The sequence below is a fragment of the Haliotis asinina genome, chromosome 8 (assembly GCF_037392515.1).
Source record: "Haliotis asinina isolate JCU_RB_2024 chromosome 8, JCU_Hal_asi_v2, whole genome shotgun sequence".
NCBI lineage: Eukaryota > Metazoa > Mollusca > Gastropoda > Lepetellida > Haliotidae > Haliotis > Haliotis asinina.
In genome coordinates, this window is record NC_090287.1 from 64,086,235 (window position 1) to 64,099,004 (window position 12,770).

Consider the following 12,770-nt stretch of genomic DNA (forward strand, 5'->3'; position numbering starts at 1 on the left):
GAAGTTGACCCATAATACACCATGACAAGCCAAACTTGTTTGCCATGCTTACAAACAACATGGCTTCCTGTAACAGTGGCAACTTCAGGTTCTGAAGACAACTGAACATGAGCATAATTCATAAGTGGTCGTGTGCAATGTGTTCTTTTCTGTATATATTTGTAAATCATATCTCCATGAACCATTTCATCTGGAAATCCCACAAAACCCAAGGTTGGTTCAATGGTTCCCCAATGCTCATCAATCTGATGGCTATTGATTAGGTAGATGTACGGCGGGCTGAATAATATCAACAAAATCTCCCATCGGACATGAACCTGTATTTGTTCAGCTACAATAATCATGATAATGGGCCTGTGAATGAACTCTCAAAGTACACATCTTGATTTCAGTCCCATGAAAATGCTCATCAATTTTTTCTTAAATAAGAAAAAATCACTTCAACACATCACCTCATATCTTTTCAAGGGTGAAAAATCTGTGTACTGAATCAGAAAATTTATTGAATTTGAGCCCGATTTGTGCCTGCTTCTTGCCTGCAGGCTATCAGAAGGTCATGGAGTGAGACGATGTAGTTAGCTACATCAGCAGGGAAGAGGAAGCGAGGTTGACCGCTGACAGCCTCACACAATCGATAGCATGCATCAGATTCTAAGTATAGAGCCCATGTTACTGTTTACCATATATGTATGATGGCCTCCCATGAAGGAGGATCATAGACAACCAACACGGTGCACACAAAGTCTGTCATCAAATCTCTCCAAAACTTAAGAGTTAAATTTAGAAATTTAATGCTGTTAAGTCTGTGAAATTTAATTGGGATAACTGGATTGCTGATAATTTCAGTGCAAACTAAGCAAAAAATATCTTAAGAGAGAAATCTTTGGACAGCAAATGACATCAATGTTGTGTAAAATGCCTTTACAAATGTCAAATACCACTTTCACTGAATAATTTTGATGTACTGTCATCCATGTTCTGCAAATAATGTTTGGTATCCGTTTATGGGTTATCAGGATCTTGTGTGCAATATCCCATCATTCTGAACAAATCACATGCATGTCAATAAACTTACAATACATGCACTCCAGCATGCTTGAAAACCTGGTCTGTCAAGTCTATTGATTACTGATGGTGATCTCATCATCCTTGAAGAGAATCTCTTACATCAAAACAGATTATCTATTGAACACACTGAGTGTGATGTTTTCAGGAACATTCTGAGCATGCTGATCACTTACTTCAAATATATGCAAGATTGCCTCCAGTTCTTCTCTATGGGCCTTGCTTGCTGTCAAAAGAAAATGAAAATACTTAGAAAATAACAGAAATTTGCAAATCTTTCACACAACATAAACATTATCAACAAAAATGTATTTAACTACAAACTCAGTGGGATCACTCACTTCATTTTGATATAGTCATAGTTGGTAATATGCATATGGACTGATAAAAAATGCATGGAATATCCATATATTATAAGCATGTGTGCTCTATACTACTTTCTATTCCAGTGTGGCAGTCAGGAAACCGGGAAATAGGGAAACCCTTGAAAAAGGAAGGTTGAATTAGAGGACCATCTCTTTTGAATGGAAATGATAGATGTCTGTGATGTTCCATTCTGTTATGTGTAAGGAGGCTGGTATTAGGCTTTTCAATTTCAATTTGATGAAATAGCCTCAATTCATATCAATAATTGTCTATAGAATATTTTATATATTTGTTCAGTGAGCACTGACAGGATTGAATGTTCATTCAGCAGTTCCAAACACACATTCGTATTTCAGTGACCAGTTAATCAACCAAAGCAGACTGTCCAGCAATCAGTATTCAATTAACTAAAGAAAAGTAATACCAGCTCCCAACATTGACATTCCTAAGATGAACCCTTTGCAAATAATATCAGGGATAACCTCATACATATTCATCCTCTCATCTTGGGAACTGAGGCATCAGTTTCAGTGTCTCCTACTGATGAGTTCTAAATACAATAATGAAGAAGATGCGGCACCGTTGCCATTGAGGTGCCATGCCCCCACTTCCAGATATCCCAGAGACAGATCATTATGTGAGTTAAGGCTATCATGCAGTTCAAAACACTCTTAGTTGAAGTAAACTGAAGTAACTGGATAAATAGTGTTTAATCATGATCATTTTATGACTTTACAGTCTACAGTTTAGAGATGGTTCAAAGCAAGCACTTTCATCTCATCTAGCAAGTCTTGTCTAGCCAAAATATCAAAATTGAAAAAAAGATCCACAAATCTTTGATTCATAAATGATCATTATTAAAACAACCATTATTAAAGTTTTTCCAACAAAATTAAACAGAACAAAGTCAAGTGCTGATAGTCATTGTCATTAACTTAAGTAAACTTACATACTTTCATGGTCATCAAATTCACACCAAATTTGGCCCAGTGGAGTAGTTCTTGAGCAGTCAAAGGAAACTTAGTCTCCGTGTATTTCGTTACACTCCACCACTGAGTCTAACAAAACCTAGTAGAAGGTCGCGTCAGGTAACCTTTGAGTGACCAATTGACAGTCCAATCAAATGCAAGAAGGTCACGTAGATTAAACCAATCTGACAACAGCTACTATTTAGGGATCGGAGGGACTTTCAAAATATTGAGGTCACTGACACAGACCTCTCCACAAACAAAGATCTGCACAGTTATTTGGGAAAATGAAGATCCATTCAACTGTTTAGCAGTGACAAGCAGGACATCATCTAGTCAAGACACCATTTTCTGTCTTAGAATTGACTTGGACAGGGTTATGTCTACTGACCTCACTAACACAACCAGTTGTCCGCCATTTGTGTCAAGATCATTTAGCTGAGGGTCAAAATCAGCTTTCAATTGACTTATAGAAATAACAATAAAAAAACTGGTAAGTTTCATGAGTCAATAGGCCAATCACACGTGATTATGTTTAGATGAAGTTTTAATTGATTGCATGTGATAGTACCATAGCGATTGGCAAAGCAGGCAGGTGGGGTACACCAAAGTGTCCAGCCTTGTCTAGATATATTGTACTGAGAAGCATTTCATGTCGGAGTCATCTCAAAATGTTTATATTATTTTTTTTAAAATCCTCGCAATAACATGAGGGCCTGTGGGTGCAGGGGGTAATGCAGCATGTTTGGTCTGATTTGGAAATTCACACTAGCAGTTAGCACTCCACAGAACACTACGTTTGTCCTTTGGGAAGCCTTCATTACAAACAAGAGCATTAACCTTAGACCATTCTCCATTTGTTTCTGGATCTATCAGGGCTTCTCTACATGGAAGTTTGACCTTTGTACACATGTGACTGTTCTAGTCCAAAATGATCAATGAGTAAGTCCATTTGCTTGTTATACGAATTCGGCTGCTGCTAACAGGTCATCCCCATTAGCCAAAGAGCAAACATGACGCTTTCATCTCTGCAGGGAACCTTTCAAGGTGTGGAATCAAAATCAATTACACTGATATTTAAAAGTATTTCTTTCGCATTTACAAATCAAATGATCTTGGACACTTTTGCAGAAAGAGTTTTCGCTCTGGCATGCTTTTCTATACCTCTGACCCCTTTCTAGACTCACAGAGAAGTATGGCTTGACATACTACTGTTCCTTTTCCACTTGCAATTCAAGCCAATCTCAGCTTGGTTCATTTGTATCCAAATTAACCATTCAAGCACCTATAATTTTTTCTGCGTTCCCACAACTGTATGCTGATAACGAGTGTTCTGATGAGCATTTCTGCATGGGATTATAACATGTCAGTGGCTGTAGTTTCTGATGCATCTGATTGATTGTCAATGTGAGGGCTTCCATCAAGATCCAACATCATTATTTATCCAAAGGAATATACTCTCGTGTGAGCCAGAACAGTTGTCAGTGCTTCAACCAATGCATTCCGTCCTTGAAAACATCATTACTCCATGCTTGAGCAAATTCAGACTTCATGCTTTTGGCACATACAGCCTCTAGTTGTTCTTTACTAATAGTATGACATATCAGAGAGTTTCTCCCGATGTTGGAATCAGCACCAATGGTCAGTGAAGTAGATGCTTTTGTGTTTTGATACACAATTCTGAACACCTACATTCTGACATCATCAACATTTAACTAAGGACAGCTAGACAACTGTTTGTGCTGAAATAGACCTTCACTTTGTGTTGAACTATCTGTTGCTGAGGCTATTAGTTAGGGGTACCATGAAATCTGTTTTGGTCAATGAACTCCACTGTTGAAGCGTGTTGTGTACTGTCACTAAATGCATAATAATGAAAACCTGAACTAGCACACAGCTGTTTCCTAGCACACAGTAACTGTTGTTTCCTAGCACACAGTAACTGTTGTTTCCCAGGACAAAGTTGTTTCCAAGCACACAGTTGTTTCCCGGTCATCTTGTGGCCTAGCAGAAGATCTTTGTTATGACAGAGGGACTGGCCAATGTAAATATTCATAGTGAGAAAGGTTCCTTTTAATGGCACCAGTAGCACTATTCCGGCAAATATCACAGCAGAGGACCCCAGGCATGGGATTCAAGCACTTTGACAAGGCTACCACACACCCCTAAATAATCTTAACAGAATATTTATAAAATGTAACACAAGTTCCTGTGACATGAAACAAAAGTAATTGTAATCATATGCATACAGCCAGGATCATCCATTTAGCGTACTGTAAAAGCTGCCGAATTGCTAGATAATCTGGGGTCTGGGAGAGTCAAATTCAATAAGTGGAAAATAGATAATGTAAATCTTAACCAGTTCTCAATGTTTCAGGGTGAGGGTGAGGGTGAGGGTGAGGGTGAGGGTGAGGGTGAGTTTAGTTCTACGCCGCACTCAGCAATATTCCAGCCATATTGGGCGGTCTGTAAATAATCGAGTCTGGACCAGACAATCCAGTGAGTAGTATAGGGAATGGGGGTTCTGGCTCACTTTCAAGAAATGTCTCTACAAAGCCTTATTTACTAAATAAGGCTTTGGTTGGGTCATTAGCTCTTGCTACTATTACCCCTACTACAAAAAAGTTGGCGGTAATTACTGTGCCTTGGTAGGAGGTAATACTGTGCCGTACGGTACGATCAATAATTCTTCTCTTACAAATCCCCTACCCGGCCCATCCCTCAAGTAGTACAAGTTAGGTTCGTCGGCTTTCATATCCACTTTATCTATGTTGTAAGTTTTGACTGACCATATAGGATCGGTGGCTCGCTTACGGCTATCGCCCTCGTGTTCCCCCGGCTGGTATAGATACCTCACTAGGGCCCTATCTGGTATCTGTTTCTCCTTCCCACGCAATGGAGCGGCCGACTCTGCAACTATTGATTTTAGTTTGATAGCGTCTGCCGGTTTCTTACCGGTGAGACGGGTGACTTCATGGTTGATTGCCGACACCACCTTGGGTAACCTCGTGACCCATTCAGTCGATCGTTTTCCAGGGGTGGCCATCTCCCTAGCATACTGATAGCCGAACAAGCGCTCAGCCAAAGTCCTATTAAATCTCTCAACTATGGCTTGGCTGCGATGGGCTCCGGCCGTGCCACGCCTGACCTTTGTATCGTGTTTGGCTAGCAGTTGTGACACGGCACCCATGAACTCCCGTCCGGGGTCAACTTGCAGCTCTGTTGGCCACGTCAGCGGACTGCGTTTGTATATGCGTTCGAATCCTCTGGCTACCTGGGCCGAATCTTTCGTGGTCAAGGGTTCGGCTTCCTTGTAACGACTGGCTACGTCCACTACGGTTAAGGCATACTTGTACCTCTTATCGTGGGGTAGGAACAGTAGGTCTGCCTGGTGAATGCTATTAGGTATGTTAATACCGAACCTCCTTCTAGGCACGTAGCGTGGTGCCGGTAAATAGATCTGCCACAGGGCTTGTTTTTCAAGCCACGCTTTGGCTTCCTCCGGGGGTACTCGCGCTATTTTAGCTAGCTTATCTACTGCGCTAGCTCCTTTCCAGTACCCACGCGGGCTGTAGTAAATATATATATATATATATGTTTATACCATCAATAGCTATCCAACGTTTCGTGTCCATAGGCGATAGGGACGTCTTGTTTATAGTAAGTCCGTATATCTTATGTCCATCACTTCTAAGTGTGTTCATTTTATGTCTAAAGGTACGGGTCTTGAACAGGGCTTCCTTGAATCTGGCGTGTTTGATGTGTTGTTTCACCACATACTTCTTAACCCCCTTAGCCTTCCGGATCTCACTATTGTCGGCTTTCAGTATGGAGTACATCTTAGGTCTCAAACCTATGTACTCGGCTATGGGCGTGCCAGCACACTCGTCCTTCATCTTACCTAGGACCTTTTTATTTACCGTGCTGTGTAGGGTATGGGTCTTAGGGTAATCGCTGGTGTCGTATAAATCAAGGTGTTTTTTCATGTCCTCGTACACGTCCTCGGTTCGAATCTCCATCAGCAGGGAATCCGTGTCAGTGTACAGCACTTCACACCTGTCGCCGTACTGTTTCTTGAGCTCGTTGTAGTAAAAGTCGTACATCAGGTGTTTGGATAAATCGAGGATGCTCATCCCCACGTAAACAGGCCGGTTGAATTTTATGTGGCTTTTCTTCATGTGTAGGGCAACCAGGTTGTCTGTGAATATCTTACTACGGTTGAATGCCGGACTGGCTATCAATTTCCTGAGCTTGTCTTCCTCACTAGATCTAACCAGCTTCACGGTTACGCGTTTCCTCAGGTTTTCCATAGTCTTACCAAACACCGAGTTATTCATGAGCTTGTAGAGATTTTTCTCAAAATCACTGGTGGCTTTTTTTCGTAGGTCTGTGTTCATTCTGATGTAGGGCTCCATCCATGGACTCTGGTCGAACATGAGCACCCTGTGTATTTTGGTCAGCCTCATACCCAACGACAGGTACAGCTGTAGGTTGCGATAGTGAACGATGTACTTGGTCTTATTCATTAAGTTAGGCACGAGTTTTTCAACGTCTGTCACACGCCCACCTGACAAGTTATGTTGGTACTCAGACATCCAGTCTGGGTTAACCCTCATACGTTCGGGTGCAAGGGGATAGCTGTTGTGCGATGTGTGTAATTCCTTGGGATACTCTAAGTCAACTTCGAGGATATACCCTTTGTTCGAATCTGGTGCAACCTCTATAACATCAACGTGGGGTACCCATTCGAATCCCCCTGTAGGTAGATACTGACTCATGGCCCAGCCGTACAGGTTGTTTGCGTCGAGGTAGAGAATGTGATTGGTTGGTTTGTTAGGATCGTAACCTTTCACGTATTGATTATTTGCTTTCGCGTATCGTTTGGATGCCATGGAAATCCCACCTCGCAAGCCTTTCTCAATGAATAGGTGCATGTCGTAATCTGTGAGCAATTCCAAATTAACTCCGGTCTTTTTAAGCAAGGCGTCCCACGACAGACCTGGGCTGGTGTAATACCATGCGGGGTCGAGTTTATACTGCTTTAAACAGGTCCGCCTGAACGTTTCAAACACGTCGGCTAACAGCAGTACTGGGTTCTTACAACCCAGTTTATTCCATACGTTAGTCGCGTGCGAGTAATCATCTCGTGAGACGGACGCCTCATTCAGCTTGCTATAAAAGCAGTCAATAGGGGGTAGTCTGGTCTCGGTGAACTTGGCCCAACTATCCATGTACTCATAGGGGTACACACCCTTCCTCATAAGCAGGGGTCGAGTCTCGGCGTCTGTGTATCGATCGGTGATAGGGAAGGTATTGTTGGCCTTGACCAGACTGTCGAGTGACGACAGGAGGAACTGAAACGAGTCAATGAACCTAAGTCCATTTAAGCTGAAGGAGATGTATCTCTCCATGTTGTTGGGGATGCACGTTATATTACCATCGATTTTCGCGATGGCCTGCATGATCAAGTGTGAGTCGTACCCTCTCAAGTTGTGAAAGACAACGGGGATGTTTATTGTCTTAGGGTTGATTTTAAGCTTGAGGTTGCACGCGTTGTGAGCGGCGCCTCTATACTTACCAGTTATGTGACAGTGATCTCTCACCGAATCACCGTTAAGTGGTGAGTCGCACACGTGACAGTTAGTGCTACTAGCGTGAGCTAGCCTTCGGCTAGGGTCATACGCATGGGAGCGATTTTATACAATGCATTCCTAATAATTTTTTCTTCCTCCTGCAAACACTTTAGAAACTTTTCAGCCGCGTCAGGGCCCCTATACACTACCGGAGCTTTCGTTTCCCCGTCACAACGGACGACAATGTATCCAAACGAACAGGCTTTATGCTCTTGTGTCTTGTGGGTGAAGCTACCCCCACTAGGGGGTGTGGGGGAATCCCCACCCACAACTAAGGCTTCGAAGTCGGCGTATATAATATAAGGTACAGACATTTGGTTCTTGTGGTTACTGAATTTTAGGATATTTTCACCTTCCTTAGGCATGTCGACTCGTATGGCCGTCTGCCCCACACCTTGACAATCATCCCGGTGGGATTCTAATAAATCAGCTCGACTGAAACCGTGTAGGCATCGTTCACAGAAGTGGGTCTTTTCTCTGTGTGCCGATTGGTCGTGCAACAACCGGCTGAGATGTTTTATCCATGTGTAGTGATACTTTTCACCTCGCTGGATCATGAATATATTGATAACTTGACGATCCTTCACCGGGCTGACCCTGTGTACTATTGTTGTGTTACCTTCGTGCCCAAAGACATTTATAGCCAGATTATTCTGTTTTTCTACTTTAGTGATCTGGGATATTGGGGTGGGTTCATCTATACCATCCCAATTAAGCCCATCATCTTGGGGATAGCTAGAAAGCCTATCTGAATTCTTGCCAGCTGGAAATAAGGCTGACCTGATAGCTAACCTCAGGCAATCGTTTCCTCTATTCTTAACGTTTACTATGGCATGTTTGTTCCTAGAGTAGGGAGGCAAGGCTAGGTATGACCCGCCTCTGAACGGCACGTAGTTAGCTATGTCTAGATAGACATTATCGATTTTATCTACAGCCCACCCGGACCCCAAGTGTGTATAGCGTTCTAGGTATTCTCGTATCTGCTGAAAACTTGTATCGATTGATGCGTCAATGGTCTCTGCATGTGTGACGACCTCTTGTTGACCTCGGAAGTAAGGCTGAACATACTCAGTGGTACTCCCAACCTGCTTATCGAGCGACATTTTCACTGTGATCTGAAACTTGATACTTCCTAGATTATTTAGTTCCTGGTTGACCTTATCAGCTATCAGAGGCTTGATATCTATAATGTCTATGTTTCTATCAACGTGCATGCGCCAACCTCTCAAATAGTTACCTACAGCGCGCTCAGTGCTCACGAACTGTAGGTCAATAGCTCTATTCTGCCGTAATAATTCTAAAAGCTGTGGTTTTCTCATACGGGAATACCCGCCTAAACCCAAATCGTGTGCCTCGGCTTTCAGTTGTTTTACAGTGGGACGTGCTACGGGGGCATGTGATAACAATGCGGTTAACCCGGCTCTTCCCAGGTTTGAATAACCCGTGTGTCCAAGCTGTTTTGCTTGAGCTTTTAATTGTTTTACCGTAGGAGGGGCTTCTAAACCTAGTAATCTCAACAATGCTGACTTCCGCATTCGAGAATACCCGATGACACCTCTCTGTTTTGCGACCCGCTTGAGCTCGCTTACAGTAGACATCGTGTTTACACCTAAGAGAACTAATGTCTAATTGGTTCACAGTAAGGGGAGGTAACTCTTAAGTGGCTATCTTGAGCAGTCGCCTACGTTCTTTTATATAGCCTTTTTTATTCTCGTAGATGAGTTGATGTCTGACTACGTTCGCTCCGTGAGCTTTACATAGACAGTAGTGTCCTTTAACCCCGATACCACACACAGAACACGTGTAGTTAGGACTTCCCATATGGAAACAACAGAACCCCTGATTCCTGCATTTCCTACCACAGGCCTCGGTCTTCCCCATACGTATGTATTCGCATCGGTATGGAGCGGGTCTCATGTTTACTTATAAAGGTATTTTAGTTTAATTGCTTCGCAACCAACGCAGTAGCTGCTATACCCAACACTATGAAGCCCAGTTCACGATTCATTTGTCCCTTGGATGGTGTGTAGTACTGAGCGAGTGTGGGTTTATTGAGCGGTTCCAATTGTTTACCAGTTAGTAGATAGTATTCTTTCATTGCTTCATCGACATCGTAGAATGTTTTAATGGCATGGTTTTCACGCTTGAGCTGTTCATTAATAAAATCGATCCTCTGGAGGCGTTTTTTAACGTACTCGTCCTGTGCCTTTTGTAAGTTCTCAGTAGCGAGATCGTGCCGCTTCCTTTCTTCCTGTATTTCAGCCGCGTGATCATCTCGTAGTTTCGAGAAGAGGAAATTACTCCCGGAAAATGCCAGGGCATTCACTAACGCCCCACCGACCATCATAGCTATCGTGGCCATCCCTATATTTATTTCATTATATTATCAGGTATTATTCCTTGTTTTACTAGGATGTCTTTTGTGGCCATCGCCATACCAAGGTTCATTATGAGCATACCCATATCCTGCAGGTTGAAATCTAGCTTGATAGTTGGTTGTTTAAGCACCATTTTAGTCAACCGAGCGTACCCTACAGCTAGACTGGCTACCACTGTGGCGTGGTATGCGTCGTTGACGAACGTTTTCCCCTCAGACATTATGTATATGATATAAAAATATTAAAATTATAACATGATATGCGGGTCTACCATGGGGGATACCCCCATACCCCCACTGTTGTGGGTGGGTGGTGGCTCACTGTGGGAGGGTACCCCCACGTATAACCATGTTATAACCACGGCAGCAGTTACACCTACAGCCAACAACAGTCGGGTTGGGTTGGTCACTTTATGTTGGTTACACCACCGTTTTTTACCGGCAGCTACTCTCTTAGGATTCTTCTGCCTGGTTACTGTTGAAGTGGTCTCCACCGTCACTGGTTCCTGTGAACTCACTGTTTGGGGTGTGGGGGGTACCACCACTGGGGTCTCCACCGTCACCTCGGGACTCACTGGTTCCGTCACCTCGGACATCTATACTATTATTATTATTCTTTCTCTCAAATTGACAATGTTTTGCCGTGATAATCGCCGCCGTCACTGGAGCCAACAACATACCATATTTGTGGTACAGCCCGCAGCTGATAGAGCTCACGGCGTGTTCGATAAAAGGGTCTTTATCTAGGTCCTCCCACAGGTAAAGTCGGCGCTCTGGTGGAATGGGAAGGAAGTGTGATACAATACCGGTGTATATCTGGGTCATAGCCGATCCTATTGTCTTTGTCATTTCTGCTCCGAGCCGGGACTCGTATCTAGCGTATAGCTTATCGATTTCTTCGGCTGACATTTTGTGAATTTTATCCGGGGTGTAGTCTCCAAAGTAATGTTTGGCTTTGCCGCCAACAGCCAACGCCACCAGTTTCTCTCGCATGGGGGAATCCCCCACACCCCCACTGGGGGTACCCCCCAACTGTTCGAGCAATTCCTCACACTCCATCTTATAATATAACAAGTAAGATTTAGTTTTAACTATATAATACCCGATACAGGCAAAACACAGAGAAATGAAGGTTAAGTTGCACACGACAAATACTTCAAATATCATAGCTATGCTTAGCTTTGCTTAGCTTTGCTTAGCTTTGCTTAGCTTTGCTTAGCTTTGCTTAGCATACTATATATGCTACTGGTTGGTCGGTTTTTAGAACGAGCTTAGCGTGTTTAGTTTCAGCGAGCTGTTTCTTCACCCGTTCCCGTTCTAATTTACTCATCACATCGTTCTCTCTCAAACACTCCTCAAACGAATCCCTGTCCTTGCAGTGAAATAAGGCCACCCATTGCGTCTGCTCCCTGAGGTCTTTCAACACCGAGTTGAACTTCTGCGTTAGCACCCAGACGCTGTGATTTGCATGCCGGCCGGAGAAGGCCAGGTACGATAGCATGTCTCTCTTTTTTGTTATCTCGCGATTAGCACTGCAGTCGTCCAGTATAAACAGCGTCGGTTCCCCTTTAAATTTCTCGTGAAGAGCTTTCAACCAGTCCTGCAGGCGTGTTCCAGGGTCGATTTTGTGTACGTCCGGGTCCGTCATCACCCAAGGTCGCGCGTACGTTTTATTCATGCTCAGAGTAGGGCACATGATAACGATGTTATCGAACACATCCTTGTAGTAACCCTCCAACATATCCAAGACGAAAACGGTCTTCCCACAGCCAGTCTGCCCGCATATAATAGCGCAGTGTGGGTCAGTGGGTAGTGGGGGGTACCCCCCATCAGTAGATGGCTTGCACGAATCTCCCATTGTCTATATTAAGTTGCGCGTCCATAATAACGTACAGATATAATTTCAACTTACCAGCGGTTTGAGCCTTCTTAGTAATCTGGATGGTTATCCCTTCGCTGCCGTTATCTATACGGCGCCCGCTACCGTGCAGTTTATCATCATCCGTGGATCGCATGTCCAACCATAGGGCGTACTTGGTGGTCAGGTATTCACCGATCTGCACGGAGCCGAGGTCCAGGTCCTTTGTTATGTAATCCCCCACTGGTAGCTTTTTTATCTCATCCCACTGCTGGTGTGGCCTCATACCATGACTGAACAGCTGGTTGGGCACGCCCTCAATGGTCACTTCCACCTTTTCAATCTCGGGGTTGAAAAACTTCTCGCTGTCCCTCCGGAATGGATCGTAATCCTCCACGGGGACGACCAGGATACCTTTCATCGATCGCGCCGGCACGTTCAGGTTGATATTCCACACAGTGTCGCTCTTATCTCGCACGACTGATCTATGTCTCAGTACGCGA

The 12,770-nt window shown here is 43.7% G+C and overlaps 1 protein-coding gene across 9 annotated transcripts in view; it reads right to left on the bottom strand.

Annotated features, from left to right (window-relative positions):
• LOC137295380 (ral GTPase-activating protein subunit alpha-1-like) overlaps positions 1 to 12,770 on the bottom strand; it is an 87,418-nt gene that overhangs the window by 57,808 nt on the left and 16,840 nt on the right. For all 9 annotated transcript variants that reach the window (XM_067826712.1, XM_067826711.1, XM_067826715.1 and 6 more), the window contains exon 3: positions 1,242 to 1,291. In XM_067826712.1, coding sequence (XP_067682813.1) covers positions 1,242 to 1,291 — 50 coding nt within the window. The remainder of the gene's footprint in view (positions 1 to 1,241; positions 1,292 to 12,770) is intronic.